The sequence below is a fragment of the Onthophagus taurus genome, chromosome 1 (assembly GCF_036711975.1).
Source record: "Onthophagus taurus isolate NC chromosome 1, IU_Otau_3.0, whole genome shotgun sequence".
Classification (NCBI taxonomy): Eukaryota; Metazoa; Arthropoda; class Insecta; order Coleoptera; family Scarabaeidae; genus Onthophagus; species Onthophagus taurus.
In genome coordinates, this window is record NC_091966.1 from 2,100,926 (window position 1) to 2,117,247 (window position 16,322).

Consider the following 16,322-nt stretch of genomic DNA (forward strand, 5'->3'; position numbering starts at 1 on the left):
TAATAGACTCAATCATTTAATTATAAATATAAATTGTACAGAAATAACTATTAATCTTAATCAAAAAAAAGTTTATTTTCCATTAATAACTTCTTGTTCCTTTTTAAACATGTAAAGTTGTAAATACGAACTATTTTTTAACCCGGTAAAATGTGGGGAATAATTACAAATCAAAGCTTTCATTTCGCTATTCCAATCGGGATATCGATGCTTGTTCTTTTTGGTTTCCTCGATGAAAAAGTTTGCGAAATAATGAGACGTTTTCATCGCATCTAAACTGTGAGGGATATTATCCTTTTCCCTAAACTCAAAATTAATCTTTTCCGGATGATATTGAACCGCGTAAAATGGAAATTTTTTCGACTCGAATGTAGAAATAAAAGGAAATCCATTTATATCTTCGTTGGTAGATATTATTGTCCAATCTTGTAATAAATTTTTTTCTGTAAACGTTTCTTCGGTAAGACAAAATTGGTGGCTGTTATAAGTTACGTTTTGATTCGTTAAAATTTCGATTATCTCTTCGGGGGCTTCCGAAAATAATTTACTTTTTCTAAAATCTAAAATAAAAAAGTTAATTTTTAACAATTTAGTGAGATTAAAATTAACCCTCTTTAAAATTAAGCGGCATTGAGACTTTCGAAGCTGAACAATGAGATCGGACTTCTTCTCCATTCAACGCAACATGTATCATTAATTCCATCCCTAGGCAAGTTCCCCAAATCGGGTAATAATCGCCTTTTTTATTTAAATCTAACGCTAGGTCATAAATGATTTGACCAGCATCGGCGTAACCATCGCTTTGATTAAAATATGTCGCCCCACCGGGAAATAAAATTCTTAAAAATTATTATTAAATAAAATTTAATTTAGTAAAATTTTTTACAAACCCATTTGTATGATTCACCAAATCCACGTAATATTGGCGATCTTTTCCAATTCTATCACAAAAAGATTGGTTCAAAATTCGTAATAATAATTAAAAAACTTACAATATCGGAACAACTCGGGCTCCAGCACTTTCTAAGTATTTAACATAACTCGCCGCTATAAAGCTGTGGTACTCCTCTTCGAATAAATGATTCACCGAAAACGTTTCTTGGGATAAAATGCCGATAATTGGGGCATCGTATGCTAAAAGAATGTGAAAAGAAACGGTTAAAAGTAATAAAACGCCGAATTTGTTTGGATCGATCATTGTTTAAAGATTAGTCGACGAAGTCACAATTGAAACTGATAATATAATTTAAATCAATATAGAGAATTTGCGTCGGTCAGAGTATCGAAAATAAATTTTGTAGGAAGTAAAATGTTGGAAATAATTTGAGATTGATAGTAAGAGTTTGGATTAAAAAATTTAATCGAATATAATTTCAAAGTTTTTTTAAGATGGATTAAGAATAATTTTTATTTGATTTAAAAATATATACATATAAATCAATAATGATTTTAATAAATTCGTTTAATCAACACTTCAAAGTACTAAAAATACTTATAATCTCCACTGAGATATCATGTTATTGTTCGATTTAAGTTGTTTAAGTTATTAAAGTGGCTCGTATGTTGCTGAATAGTTGCTATAATCTTTTTTTTATTCGTTATATAATGGCTGCAAATAATTTTGTTTAATTTAATTAAATTTTTCTGGAAACTTTTTATACTAACAATAAGTCTAATTAGTTTCATACATTATCAAAAAATAGAGATTCTTAACTTTAATTAAAGACATAAATCACTTCGTAGCTCGTACAAATACGGTTTGAGTGATTTTATAAAAATTATACTATTTCTGACATAACGCAAATGAATACGTTTTGCTGTAAATAACTTTTTCTCAAATTTTATTATATGTAACTCCACCATTTCAATAGATTATCATAAAACAAAATCCATTTAGTGTTAATTTAAGGTATATATCATTTTCTAATTCCTCCAAATAAATTTGTAGTGATTTTTCAAGTTTTCACTTTTTTGGTATACTGAACATGTTGTGCTACAAACACTCTTTTCTCGAAATTTTTTATATTAAGTCCCATTGTTTTCCTACAATATCTAAAAATAGAGCTTCTTAGCTTTAATTTAAATCATAAATCACTTCTTAACTCCTAGAAATACGGACGGAGTGATTTAACAAATATTAAACTATTTCTGACATATGTAACTCAAATGAATACGTTTTAATGTAAACAATTTTTTCTCAACTTTTATTATATGTAACCCTACCAATTCAATAAACTATCTTAAAATAAATCCCTTTAACGTTAATTTAAGATATATATCATTCTCTAACCCCTTCAAATAAATTATTAGTGATTTTTTGAAATTCCACTTTTTTGACACATTGAACATGTGCTACAAACACTTTTTTCTGGAAACTTTTTATATTAACAATAAGTCTAATTACTTTCATACATTATCTAAAAATAGAACTTCTTAGCTTTAATTTAAGACATAAATCACTTCCTAATTCCTATAAATATTGTCAAAGTGATTTTACAACAATTATACTATTTCTCACATAATTAAAATGAAGACTTTTGCTGTAAACAAATTTTTCTCGAAACTTTTTATATCAAGTCTGATTACTTTCATACATTATCTAAAAATAGAGCTTTTTAGCTTTAATTTAAGACATAAATCACTTCCTAATTCCTCTAAATATGGTCTAAGTGATTTTACAAAAATTTCACTATTTCTGACATAATGAAAATGAAGACGTTTTGCTGTAAATACATTTTTCTCGATATTTCTTGTATGGAACCTCATCATTTCAATACATTATCTTAAAATAATGCCCTTTAGTGTTAATTTATGGTATATATCATTTTCTAACTCCTTAAAATAAGTTTATAACGATTTTTTAAATTTCTACTTTTTTGGAAAACTGAACATGATGTACTACAAACACTTTTTTCTCGAAATTTTTTATATTAAGCCTCATTGTTTTCCTACAATATCTAAAAATAGAGCTTCTTAGCTTTAATTTAAATCATAAATCACTTCTTAACTTGTAGAAATACGGTTTGAGTGATTTAACAAAAATTACACTATTTCTGACAAAACACAAATGAATACGTTTTGCTGTAAATCATTTTTTCTCAAATTTTATTATATGTAACCCCACCATTTCAATAGATTATCTTAAAATAAAGCCCTTTAGCATTAATTTAAGATATATATCATTTTCTAACTCCTGAAAATAAGTTTATAGCGATATTTTAAATTTCAACTTTTTGGCATACTAAACATGTTGTGCTACAAACACTATTTTCTCGAAACTTTTTATATTAAGTCTGATTACTTTTATACACTCTCTAAAAATAGAGCTTCTTAGCTTTAATTTAAGACATAAATCACTTCCTAATTCCTATAAATATGGTCTAAGAGATTTTACAAAAATTTTACTGTTTCTGACATAATGAAAATGAAGACGTTTTGCTGTAAATACATTTTTCTCGATATTTCTTGTATGGAACCTCATCATTTCAATAGATTATGTTAAAATAATGCCCTTCAGCGTTAAGTTATGGTATATATCATTTTCTAACTCCTTAAAATAAGTTTATAACGATTTTTTAAATTTCTACTTTTTTGGCAAACTGAACATGTTGTGCTACAAACACTTTTTTCTCGAAATTTTTTATATTAAGCCTCATTGTTTTCCTACAATATCTAAAAATAGAGCTTCTTAGCTTTAATTTAAATCATAAATCAGTTCTTAACTCGTAGAAATACGGTTTTACCGATTTCACAAAAATTATACTATTTCTGACATAATGCAAATGAATACGTTTTGCTGTAAATAACTTTTTCTCAAATTTTATTATATGCAACCCTACCATTTCAATAGATTATCTTAAAACAAAGCACTTTAGCGATAATTAAAGATATATGTCATTTTCTAACTCGTGAAAATAAATTTATAGTGATATTTTAAATTTCTACTTTTTGGCATACTAAACATGTGTTGCTACAAACACTATTTTCTCGAAACTTTTTATATTAAGTCTGATTACTTTTATACATTATTTAAAAATAGAGCTTATTAGCTTTAATTTAAGACATAAATCACTTCCTAATTCCTATAAATATGGTCTAAGTGATTTTACAAAATTTTACTATTTCTGACATAATGAAAATGAAGACGTTTTGCTGTAAATAAATTTTTCTCGATATTTCTTGTATGGAACCTCATCATTTCAATACATTATCTTAAAATAACACCCTTTAGTGTTTTAACTTATGTTATATATCATTTTCTAACTCCTCAAAATAAGTTCATAGCGATTTTTTAAATTTCTACTTTTTTGGCATACTGAACATGTTGTGCTAAAAACACCTTTTTCTCGAAATTTTTTATATTAACCTCCATTGTTTTCCTACAATATCTAAAAATAGAGCTTCTTAGCTTTAATTTAAATCATAAATCAGTTCTTAACTTGTAGAAATACGGTTTGAGTGACTTAACAAAAATTATACTATTTCTGACATAATGCAAATGAATACGTTTTGCTGTAAATAACTTTTTGTCATATTTTATTATATGTAACCCCACCATTTCAATAGATTATCTTAAAATAAAGCCCTTTAGCGTTAATTTAAGATATGTATCATTTTATAACTCCTGGAAATAAGTTTATAGCGATATTTTAAATTTCAACTTTTTGGCATACTAAACATGTTGTGCTACAAACACTATTTTGTCGAAACTTTTTATATTAAGTCTGATTACTTTTATACACTATCTAAAAATAAAGCTTCTTAGCTTTAATTTAAGATATAAATCACTTCCTAATTCCTATAAATATGGTCTAAGTGATTTTACAAAAACTTTACTATTTCTGACATAATGAAAATGAAGACGTTTTGCTGTAAATAAATTTTTCTCGTTATTTCTTGTATGGAACCTCATCATTTCAATAGATTATCTTAAAATAATGCCCTTCAGCGTTTAGTTATGGTATATATCATTTTCTAACTCCTCAAAAATAAGTTTATAGCGATTTTTTAAATTTCTACTATTTTGGCATACTGAACATGTTGTGCTACAAACATTTTTTTCTCGAAATTTTTTATATTAAGCCTCATTGTTTTCGTACAATATCTAAAAATAGAGCTTCTTAGCTTTAATTTAAATCATAAATCAGTTTTTAACTTGTAGAAATACGGTTTGAGTGATTTAACAAAAATTATACTATTTCTGACATAATGCAAATGAATACGTTTTGCTGTAAATAACTTTTTGTCAAATTTTATTATATGTAACCCCACCATTTCAATAGATTATCTTAAAATACAGCCCTTTAGCGTTAATTTAAGATATATATCATTTTCTAACTCCTGAAAATAAGTTTATAGCGATATTTTAAATTTCAACTTTTTGGCATACTAAACATGTTGTGCTACAAACACTATTTTCTCGAAACTTTTTATATTAAGTCTGATTACTTTTATACACTATCTAAAAATAGAGCTTCTTAGCTTTAATTTAAGACATAAATCACTTCCTAGTTCCTATAAATATGGTCTAAGTGATTTTACAAAAATTTTACTATTTCTGACATAATGAAAATGAAGACGTTTTGCTGTAAATAAATTTTTCTCGATATTTCTTGTATAGAACCTCATCATTTCAATACATTATCTTAAAATAACGCCCTTTAGTGTTTTAACTTATGGTATATATCATTTTCTAACTCCTCAAAATAAGTTTATAGCGATTTTTTAAATTTCTACTATTTTGGCATACTAAACATATTGTGCTACAAACACTTTTTTCTCGAAATTTTTTATATTAAGCCCCATTCTTTTCCTACAATATCTAAAAATAGAGCTTCTTAGCTTTAATTTATATCATAAATCACTTCTTAACTCCTAGAAATACGGACGGAGTGATTTAACAAAAATTATACTATTTCTGACATAACGCAAATGAATACGTTTTGCTGTAAATAACTTTTTCTCAAATTTTATTATATGTAACTCCACCATTTCAATAGATTATCTTAAAACAAAGAGCTTTAGCGATAATTAAAGATATATATCATTTTCTAACTCGTGAAAATAAGTTTATAGCGATATTTTAAATTTCTATTTTTTGGCATACTAAACATGTTGTGCTACAAACGCTATTTTCTCGAAACTTTTTATATCAAGTCTGATTACTTTCATAGATTATCTAAAAATAAAGCTTCTTAGCTTTAATTTAAGACATAAATCACTTCCTAATTCCTATAAATATGGTCTAAGTGATTTTACAAAAATTTTACTATTTCTGACATAATGAAAATGAAGACGTTTTGCTGTAAATAAATTTTTCTCCATATTTCTTGTATGGAGCCTCATCATTTCAATATATTATCTTAAAATAACGCCCTTTAGTGTTAACTTATGTTATATATCATTTTCTAACTCCTCAAAATAAGTTTATAGCGATTTTTTAAATTTCTACTTTTTTGGCATACTGAACATGTTGTGCTAAAAACACCTTTTTCTCGAAATTTTTTATATTAAGCCCCATTGTTTTCCTACAATATCTAAAAATAGAGCTTCTTAGCTTTAATTTAAATCATAAATCAGTTCTTAACTCGTAGAAATACGGTTTGAGCGATTTAACAAAAATTATACTATTTCTGACATAACGCAAATGAATACGTTTTGCTGTAAATAAATTTTTCTCGAATTTTCTTGTATGGCACCCCATCATTTCAATACATTATCTTAAAATAACACCCTTTAGCATTAATTTAAGATATATATCATTTTGTAACTCCTCAAATTGAGTTTATGGTGATTTTTTGAATTTCCACTTTTTTGACACATTGAGCATGTGCTATAAACACTTTTTTCTGGAAACTTTTTATGTTAAGTTTCGCTACTTTCATAGATTAGCTAAAAATAGAGCTTCTTAGCTTTAATTTAAGACATAAATCACTTGCTAATTCCTATAAATATGCCCTAAATGATTTTACAAAAATTATACTATTTCTGACAATGAAAATGAAGAAGTTTTGCTGTAAATAATTTTTTATGGAATTTTCTTGTATCACCATTTCAATAATTATATTAAAACAACGCCATTTAGTGTTAATTTAAGGTATATATCATTTTCTAACTCCTCCAAATATTTTTTTAATGATTTTTTTAAGTTTCCATTTTTTTGGCATACAGTTGAGCTACAAACACTTTTTCCTCGAAACTTTTTGTATTAAGCCCATTGTTTTCCTACAATATGTAAAAATAGAGCTTCTTAGCTTTAATTTAAGATATAAATCACTTTCTAACTCCCACAAATATGATCTGAGTACTTTTATGAAAATTATACTAATTCTTACATATCATAAATGAACACGTTTTACTGTAAATAATTCTTTCTCAAATTTTATAATATAGAACCCCATTATTTTAATACATTATCTTAAAATAATGTCCCTTGGCGTTAATTTGAGATATATATCATTTTCTAACTCCTCTAAATAAGTTTTTAGGGATTTTTAAAATTTCCACTTTTTTGCATAGGAGGAAGTAACCAAAAGTTCTTCAATAGTTTTCCACAGCATCAATGTGCCTTCTAATACATTGTACTAAATTAGAAATTAATATACAAATAATTAATTCCAGAATAATCGAAAACCATTAATTAATTAATAATAATATCATAGATAAATATTCCATAAACGAATAGAGAAGTCATATATTATTATATCTATCTCTTTCTATAATTGACAAACACATATTTTCCATCTCACTTGAATACAACTTCACACCTTATCTCATCTGATCCATTTACATAAAACTGAATTGATGTGAGTACATAACCTCAACAAACCAAAAATAAGCATGTATCGTTCAAATTTAATTAAATTATTAAGAACAACCATCGTAAATAAACAATTTGTAACGTCCCAAACACAAAATTCTATAATTCCGTTAAAATTAACCCCCAACAAAGTGAATAATCTGTGTTGTAAGTGCATAACCTCAAAACCGGTGACTTCTGATTTACAAAAAGAGGAACAATATCTTGTTAAAGTGAAAGATGACCCCGATACTTTTGGTGGTAGTGCAGAAAAGAAGATTTTTGATTTAGATGATGAAAAGGAGGAGAAATTTTTAAAAATCAAACCAGATCCTTCTCAAAAATTACGTACGAAACAGTACGCCGATATGATTAAGGATTTAATTAGGAAAAAGAAAATTAAAGAGGCTATAGATTTGGTGGAAGTAAGAATGATTCAGGAAGATAGAGTAAAACCTCAAAGTTATATATTTAATCTTGTATTAGGAGCATGTGGGAGGGTTGGTTATACAAAAAAAGCTTTTTCGTTATATAATAAAATGAAACAACGTGGTTTGAATATTCACCCTGGAACTTACACGGCTTTATTTAATGCTTGTGCAAATAATCCTTGGCTTGAAGATGGTTTAACAAGAGCTAAACATTTAAGAGAAATTATGATCGAAAAAGGCTACGAACCAAATGATACTAATTATAATTCTATGATAAAAGCCTTTGGAAGATGTGGTGATTTAAACACCGCCTTTGAATTAGTAGATGAAATGTCTTCAAAGAAAATACCTGTTAAAGAAGATACTATAAATTTTTTATTACAATCTTGCGTTTCTGATAAAGATGCTGGATTTAGACATGCTTTGTTAGTTTGGAGGAAATTTTATCAAAAAAGACTTAACCCAGATATATACAGCTTTAATTTATTACTAAAATGTACTAATGATTGTAATTTAGGTGATTTAGAAGTTACTAAAGATGTTATTGATAACATTTTAAAGAAAAATGTTTATTTAAATGAACCAAGTTCTCAATTACTTTTAAATGAACCTCAAACAAATCTGCAAAACACATCAAATAATTCTTTGGCACCAATAGATTCAAACATAACTGATTATCGACCGAATTTAATCGCAAGAATTCCTCATTTGGGGAATATCGTTTCTTTAAGTGAAGTTAAAAGCCCCGAAGATAGATTTTTACTTCTTGGCGGTATTTCCGGATTTTTACAAACGATGGCTCAAAATCGTTGTGTACCTAACATTAAAACATTTACGCAATTATTGAATTTAATACCTGGAACTTTAGCAGCTGAAAAAGAATTAATTGGAGCTATGAAAAAGGCAAATGTTAAGCCAGATGCTGACTTTTATAATATGTTAATGAAGAAGAGGAGTATTAGATTTGATTATGAGAGTGCAAAGGTATTTTTTTTGTATTAATATATTTTTGTTTAATATTGTGGTGATTTCTTTTTTAAAAATATGTTTATTTTTTTTAATAGGGCTTGCAATTCCATGATATTGACTTTGAATTGGGATCACATGAAAATTGATTTACTTGAAGCAACTCATAAAGCAATCAGTTACATATTGCTTCTTTCTACAGAAGAGATTGAATTATTCCTAGCTAGACTTAATTAATTTGTTGAATGAGACTTGAGTTGCTTGGAAATAGTAAATTTCAACTGATTATGTCACTATGAGCTTTTCTATGAGTTTGATTTATTGCTTAAAAACCATAATTTAAAGGCAGATGATGCCAGAATGATAATGACCATTGAAGCCACAAAATCTGCCAGCATGATGAGATGAAATTTATTTTTAATGTTTAAATCAAGTACATATTAGTGGCTCTCATTATTATTACCTCCAATTGACTTGACTTATTTTCTGTCACTGCTGCAGTAATAGTCCAATACATTTTGCCATCTTTCTGGCTGTAGCAGAAGTCATGCAACAATCTGATTCCTTTCGTCAACGTTCCTCTTTGTTTCTGTCGAATGGCTTTGTGTAGTTTTTCGAACGTTTGACAATAAATATCACTGTTGATGGTCGTTTTCAAACTTGGAGTATGTTTTGATCAGAAATGACAATGTGTGGCTGTCACTACACATGTTGTACTGAACCTAAGCCAAAGACAATAACCACTTATGCAGTAAATATTTGACGCAACTTTTCCTATGGAATATCTCTTTCCAGCCTCTATCTTCTTTGAACACTCTCATTATTGTCCTTTCAGTCTCTGTTTAGCCTGTTTCTTCTATTACCACTTTGCTTCCAGTTAATTTTCTATGACCAAATTCATTATTGTGTTACCAAACTCTATTCAGTCTTTTTCTACTCTTTCCAATCTCTGTTCAATCTTTTCTAGTACCTATCACTTTCCAGTCTTTTCTTTTCTCTTTTCAACCTATGCTCCCCTATGCTAGGGGAGCAATTAAGAGTGGTGGACTCGGTCAAGAGTTTGGGTGTTGTCATTGATGATAGGCTTACTTTTGGTGATCACATTAGGTTGATATGTGGGCGCGCGTATGGGTCCCTTAGAAGCCTCTATTTTAGTAAAATGTTTTTGTCGACAAAGCTCAAACGCTTTCTCTGTGATGCTCTAGTTTTGTCTCACTTTAATTATTGTAACGTTGTATTTGGTCCATGTCTATCTTTTGAGAGTTTGAGAAGAATTCAGGTCGTGCAGAATTCGTGTCTTCGCTTTATTTATAAATTGAGGAGAGGTGATCACGTCTCACAAGCTCTTCAGAATTGTGGTTGGCTGAATATGCGACAGAAATTTGTTTTTCATTACTTGTCTTTTATTCATGGGATTATTATTTCTGGTAAACCTCCTTATCTTTCTCGCAAGATTACCTTCAGAACTGATGTACACAATTTGAATCTTAGGCATGGATTTTCTATTACAGTTCCGCTGCATAGATCGTCAAAATTTCAGTGCTCGTTTTCCTATCAAGTAGCTCGTTTTTGGAACGCGATTCCCGGTTCTGCGAGGTATGCCCGCTCGGTTCAGTTGTTTAGATCTATTGTTTTGCGCGAGAGGGTGTTTGATCGGTTTTTGTGATAATTGATATAGTGTTGCTTTTGATTCTTTTGGTAATTTAATAATCCTAACTACTTGTTTTTATTTTTGTTTTTATTTTTATTATCTCATTTTCATTGATACTGCTCAGTTTTGATTTGATTTAACTTTTATTTTATTTTCTGCTGCTGTTCTCATTAGGTGCAAGTAAAATCAGTGGCATTGTTTTGCCTTTTCTGCCCTTGCACCCTTTGAGCTATAATTTAAGTTTAATATTATTGTACTTTTCCTTATTATTGTATTTTGTTTTTTCTAATTTGGCTCAATAAATTATTATTATTATTATTATTAACCTCTCTCTTATATAAATAATTCTTTCATTACTGGCCTGTTTCCAGTGTTCCATTCTTATCTTTTCGGTTTCTGTCTTTCTTCTCTATGAGTTTGATTTATTGCTTAAAAAGCCATAATTTAAAGACAGATTATGCCAGATGATAATGACCATTGAAGCCATAAAATCTGGCAGCATGATGAGATGAAATTTATTTCAAATCATGTACATATTAGTGGCTCTCATTATTATTATCTCCAATTGACTTGACTTATTTTCTGTCACTCCTGGTGAAGCATAGGGCAGTAATAGTCCAATACTTTTTGCCATCTTTCTGGCTATAGCAGAAGTCGTGCAACAATCTTATTCCTTTCGTCAACATTCCTCTTTGTTTCTGTCGAATGGCTTTGTGTAGGTTTTCGAACGTTTGCAATAAATATCGCTGTTGATGGTCGTTTTCGAACTTGGAGTATGTTTTGATCAGAAATAACATTGTGTGGTTGTCACTACACACGTTGTATTGAACCTAAGACAAAGACAATAACCAGTTATGCAGTAAATATTTGACGCAGCTTTTCCTATAGAATATCTCTTTCCAGCCTCTATCTTCTTTGAACACTCTCATTATTGTCCTTTCAGTCTCTGTTTAGCCTGTTTCTTCTATTACCACTCTGCTTCCAGTCAATTTCCTTCTATCCAACGATTTTCTTCTCTTTCCCGTTTCGGTTTTCTTTAACCAAATTCGTTATTGTGTTACCAAACTCTATTCAGTCTTTTTCTACTCTTTCCAATCTCTGTTCAATCTTTTCTATTACCAGTCACTTTCCAGTCTTCTCTTTTCAGCCTCTGTCTTATATAAATAATTCTTCCATTACTAGCATGTTTCCAGTGTTACAGTCTTATTTTTTCGGTTTCAGTCTTCTTTTCTATGAGTTTGATTTATTGCTTAAAAAGTTACAATTTAAAGGCAGATGATGCCAGAATGATAATGACCATCGAAGCCACAAAATCTGGCAGCATGATGAGATGAAATTAATTTCAATGTTCAAATCATGTACATATTAGTGGCTCTCATTATTATTACCTCCAATTGACTTGACTTATTTTCTGTCACTCCTGGTGGAGCACAGGGCAGCAATAGTCCAATACTTTTTGCCATCTTTCTGGCTGTAGCAGAAGTCGTGCAACAATCTGATTCCTTTCGTCAACGTTCCTCTTCGTTTCCATCGAATGGCGTTGTGTAGTTTTTCGAACGTTTGACAATAAATATCGCTGTTGATGGTCGTTTTCATACTTGGAGTATGTTTTGATCAGAAATGACATTGTGTGGCTGTCACTACACACGTTGTACCGAACCTAAGACAAAGGCAATAACCAATTATGCAGTAAATATTTGACGCAGCTTTTCCTATAGAATATCTCTTTCCAGCCTCTATCTTTTTTTGAACACTCTCATTATTGTCCTTTCAGTCTCTGTTTAGCCTGTTTCTTCTATTACCACTCTGCTTCCAGTCAATTTCCTTACTGTCCAGTGATTTTCTTATATAAGTCTCTATCTTATATAAATAATTCTTCCATTCGCTGTCTTATCTTTCTATGGTCAGTCTTGATCTTGTTTTCCAATCTCTTTTTACTCTCCATTCTCTGTTCAATCTTTTACTTCTATTTCCAGTCTCGTTCCAGTCTGCATCCCTTTTTAGAGCATCTAAAATGCGTGCAAGTTTCAACTTGATCAGAACGCAAATGCAAACCTGTAAAAAGTAACCCAACATGAGTGGATAAGACAGGCTTATTGCTGTCTTTCATTCAGACTGTTCTCCTCTCTTTTTTCTTTAATCTTGTATATTCTTAAATTTTGCTGCTTTTCTGAATTTTTATTAAGCTTGTTGCTCTTTACTCTCCTTTTATTTGATAGTTTCCTATAGCTTTTGCTTTATTTCTGAGCATCTAGCTAATTTCCTGTTTTATTCGGTGTTTTACTTTTTTCTGACAACTTTTTACCTCCTTTAAAGTTTCGAATTTATTCGCCGTCTTTTACATCATCAACTCTGGGACATTTTTTCTCTTTATCCTAATTTTCTTTTTCTCTTCTTTCTAGCTTATCTGATTCTTATCTAAATCCATACTTGTTTTTAAATTTTTTGTAATTCAATTTCAAATTAACCTAATCCTCACCGAAATATTTGCGAAATAGGAATAAAGTGTATCAACTACGCCATCCAATGATTATGGTAACAATCATTGGGACATTTTTTCATGGAATCACATTCAGGGATTTTTCAAAGTTTACAGATATTTTGGAATTCATAATATTGACTTAAATGGAATGACCTTAATAAACCACAGAAATTAAGACACTAGTTTTTGTCCAAAAAATGCAATTGCAAGCTCTACTCTAAAAGTTTTAAATAATTCAATTTGTTTATATCAAACCGTTGTTATAGATAAATAATTTACTTAAATTTATATTATTAGGAAGTTTTAGAAGCAATGAGTCATTCAAATACTAAACCAAATATAATGACTTATGGAATATTAGCTTTAGGGTGTAAAACGAAAGAAGAAGCTGAAGAATTTATGGCTAGAATGAATGAAGGTGGTTTTAGGTAAAAACAATTTTTATATTAAATTTATTGTTGGTAAATTAAAATAAACACTCAAATGACATGACATTATTCACAAGCAGTCATTATTGTTAAAAGAAAATTACATAAGGAAGTTACTTACCTTGAATGTGATCCCCTTGTTCCATTATAAATGCAAAATTTTATTTATAATCTTTATGCTTTTGTTAGAATTCTTTACTTATGATCGTTAAGTGCGTTGTCAGTAATGAATAAGAAGGGCGACTTAAATAATGTTAAGTTTTATTTATTTTCAATTGATTGATAATGTTGATAACGAATTTTTATTGAAATACTTCATATTTGTTTATTTTATTATCACAATGATAATAAAATGCATTTAAACGATTTAATTTTTAAAGTGATTCACTATCGAGTTAATAAAAAACATTTTCCATAAATGAATTTATTTGTTACAGTTATTTATAGAACTTACGTTTAGTTTGGTTGGGTTCCATGTCAAATTCGGTATTGATTTTATGTGGAAACGCTTGGAAAATTTTACCTCCTTACATACTGAAGATAGAAATAAAACTAAGTCAAACAATTTGGAAAATTGCCAAAAAATGTTGTGTAAAGTGTTTATGTTAATTACGATTAAAAATTTTGACTGATATTAATTTTGATCATTATTAATTTAAATAGTATTTAGTTTAATTTATAATTATTAAAGACAAACATGCTTTTAGAATGAACACGGAAATATTAGGGGCGATGCTTCATCAAGCCTGTTACCATTGCAACTTTAAATACGTTTTTAAAATAATGGAAATTTGTATTAAAGAAGAAATACGGCCAAATTCAAAATTTATGGGGTGTTTAGAAGAGTTTAAAAAGAAATGTAAACGTCTCAGCAATGATAATGTAATTATTTAATGCATACAAATTCGAACTGTTTCTAGTTCTAGGTCTAGTGTTAGTTCTAGTTTTACACTAGCACTGTTACTATACAGTATGTCCGTAAAGTAACGGATATAGGCGATAAAATCATAATAAACGGTTTATGGAAAAATCCCTGAAACGGGTCTAAAGATATAAATTTTTTGCAATTTTTTGGTGATTTTAAATTTTTTCCGCCATTTTTAAACGAGTTATGGCGACATCGATATTTTTTTTAAATGGCAATCCCTCATTTTTATTGCGGAATATGAAAGAGGATTTTTTTCTGAATCTATTACAGTCAATGTAAATATTGGTTACATAAGAAAATTTTCGAGAAAAATTACTTTAAAGGTTAATTACTTCAAATTTATATAATGATAAAAATAACAGTAGCCATGAGTAACTATGGTAACCAATTATTCTAAACAATTCTCTGAGTGTCAAAAACTGATTTAGTAAAGCTTCTTGAAGTGTGGTGGCGCGCCATCTTGTTGGAATAACTACCGTTGGAATTGAGTTGTCAACATTATCGGGATAGAAGAAATGACATCGCTTTGAAAAAATTCTCTTTCCACTTAAGGTTTCCTCAAATCTTTTGCGGATATTGGGTTGGGTTGGGATTTTGGGTAACGCAATACCGACAACTTTGTCTATTTACTTGTCCGCTCAATGTAAATGTCCCTTCGTCGAAAAAATTATGTTTTTGACAAAGTCTTCGTCATCGTTGCAAACACTACGATTCATTGCTCGTGAATCAGGTTTACTTCTGGGAATGATATTTTGCGGGTTTTAAAATTTTATGAACCGTTGATTTACTAATGTCGAAATTAGACCCAATACCTACTCCTTACAAGTAACATGAGGGTTTACTTGCCCAGCCAAAACCACGATTTGTTGAACTTCCCTTGCAACATTTAGTAGGCCAGACGTCGAGAAATGCTTCGAGAGATGGCCATGCTGTTTAAATTTAGTCACAGCTAGGCTCACCATTCTTTGGCTAATGAGTTGGCGATCAGGATATGTTGTATTAAAGAGGTCAACTACTTAGTAAATCAGTTTTTGACACTTAGGAAATTGTTTAAAATAAATGGTTACCATAGTTACTCATGGCTACTGCTATTTTCATCATTTATTTATTTATTTATTTATTATTAGGACACAAACAGGGAGGATATCCCCAGTGAAGCATCCTCATAAAAACAAAGCACTTAACTACATACCAAGCAAAAAAACGAGAAAAAAAAAATAACAATAATTATAACATTAACTATGAAAATAATAATAACAGCATTGATAATTAAAAAAAAATTACAAAAAAAAGCGAAAAATATTATATAATTGTACTACAATACAGAAGTTAACAACTAAACGTTACGTAATAGTAATTCTCTAAATGAGCGCAACGAGAGTCCAAATAGAGTAACATGGTTGAAGTCCTGATTGTAAGTATTCAAAAGCCGAACGATAGGCGAGTTTAGATGAGCGTTCGTGTTCGATGTGCCTAAAAGGAATGTAGTATTCCGCCGCGTGAAACGCTGTGGTACATTAAAGTTCAACACAGACAGAAGATCAGATGCGTCCAGCAAGCCATTGACCAGTTTGAAAAGAAAAATTAAGTCTGAGACTAGCCGACGCTGCCACAGGGATAATAAGTTAAAAACCACAC

General features: G+C 29.3%; 2 protein-coding genes across 4 annotated transcripts in view; one reads left to right on the forward strand and one right to left on the reverse strand.

The window, feature by feature from the left end:
- On the reverse strand, window positions 1-14,310 carry LOC111423587 (gamma-glutamyl hydrolase A-like). 3 transcript variants are annotated; one of them, XM_071194275.1, is made up of 5 exons: window positions 14,211-14,310; window positions 993-1,134; window positions 891-941; window positions 610-839; window positions 1-560 (listed from the first exon to the last, which is right to left on the reverse strand). In XM_071194275.1, the coding sequence occupies exons 1-5, from the start codon at window positions 14,230-14,232 to the stop codon at window positions 73-75; spliced, it is 933 nt and encodes a 310-aa protein (XP_071050376.1). In that variant the 5' UTR covers window positions 14,233-14,310; the 3' UTR covers window positions 1-72. The 3 variants fall into 3 exon arrangements, with proteins under 3 accessions (XP_071050376.1, XP_071050371.1, XP_022912619.1); XM_071194270.1 differs by lacking the exon at window positions 14,211-14,310 and adding an exon at window positions 13,878-14,074; XM_023056851.2 differs by lacking the exon at window positions 14,211-14,310 and having other exon boundaries at window positions 993-1,340.
- The window catches only part of LOC111423588 (pentatricopeptide repeat-containing protein 1, mitochondrial), an 11,441-nt gene continuing 2,640 nt past the window's right edge, over window positions 7,522-16,322 (forward strand). Inside the window, exons 1-3 of the mRNA XM_023056852.2 lie at window positions 7,522-9,213; window positions 13,626-13,756; window positions 14,464-14,638. Of these exons, the coding sequence (XP_022912620.2) occupies window positions 7,840-9,213; window positions 13,626-13,756; window positions 14,464-14,638 (1,680 nt within the window). The 5' untranslated portion in view covers window positions 7,522-7,839. The remainder of the gene's footprint in view (window positions 9,214-13,625; window positions 13,757-14,463; window positions 14,639-16,322) is intronic.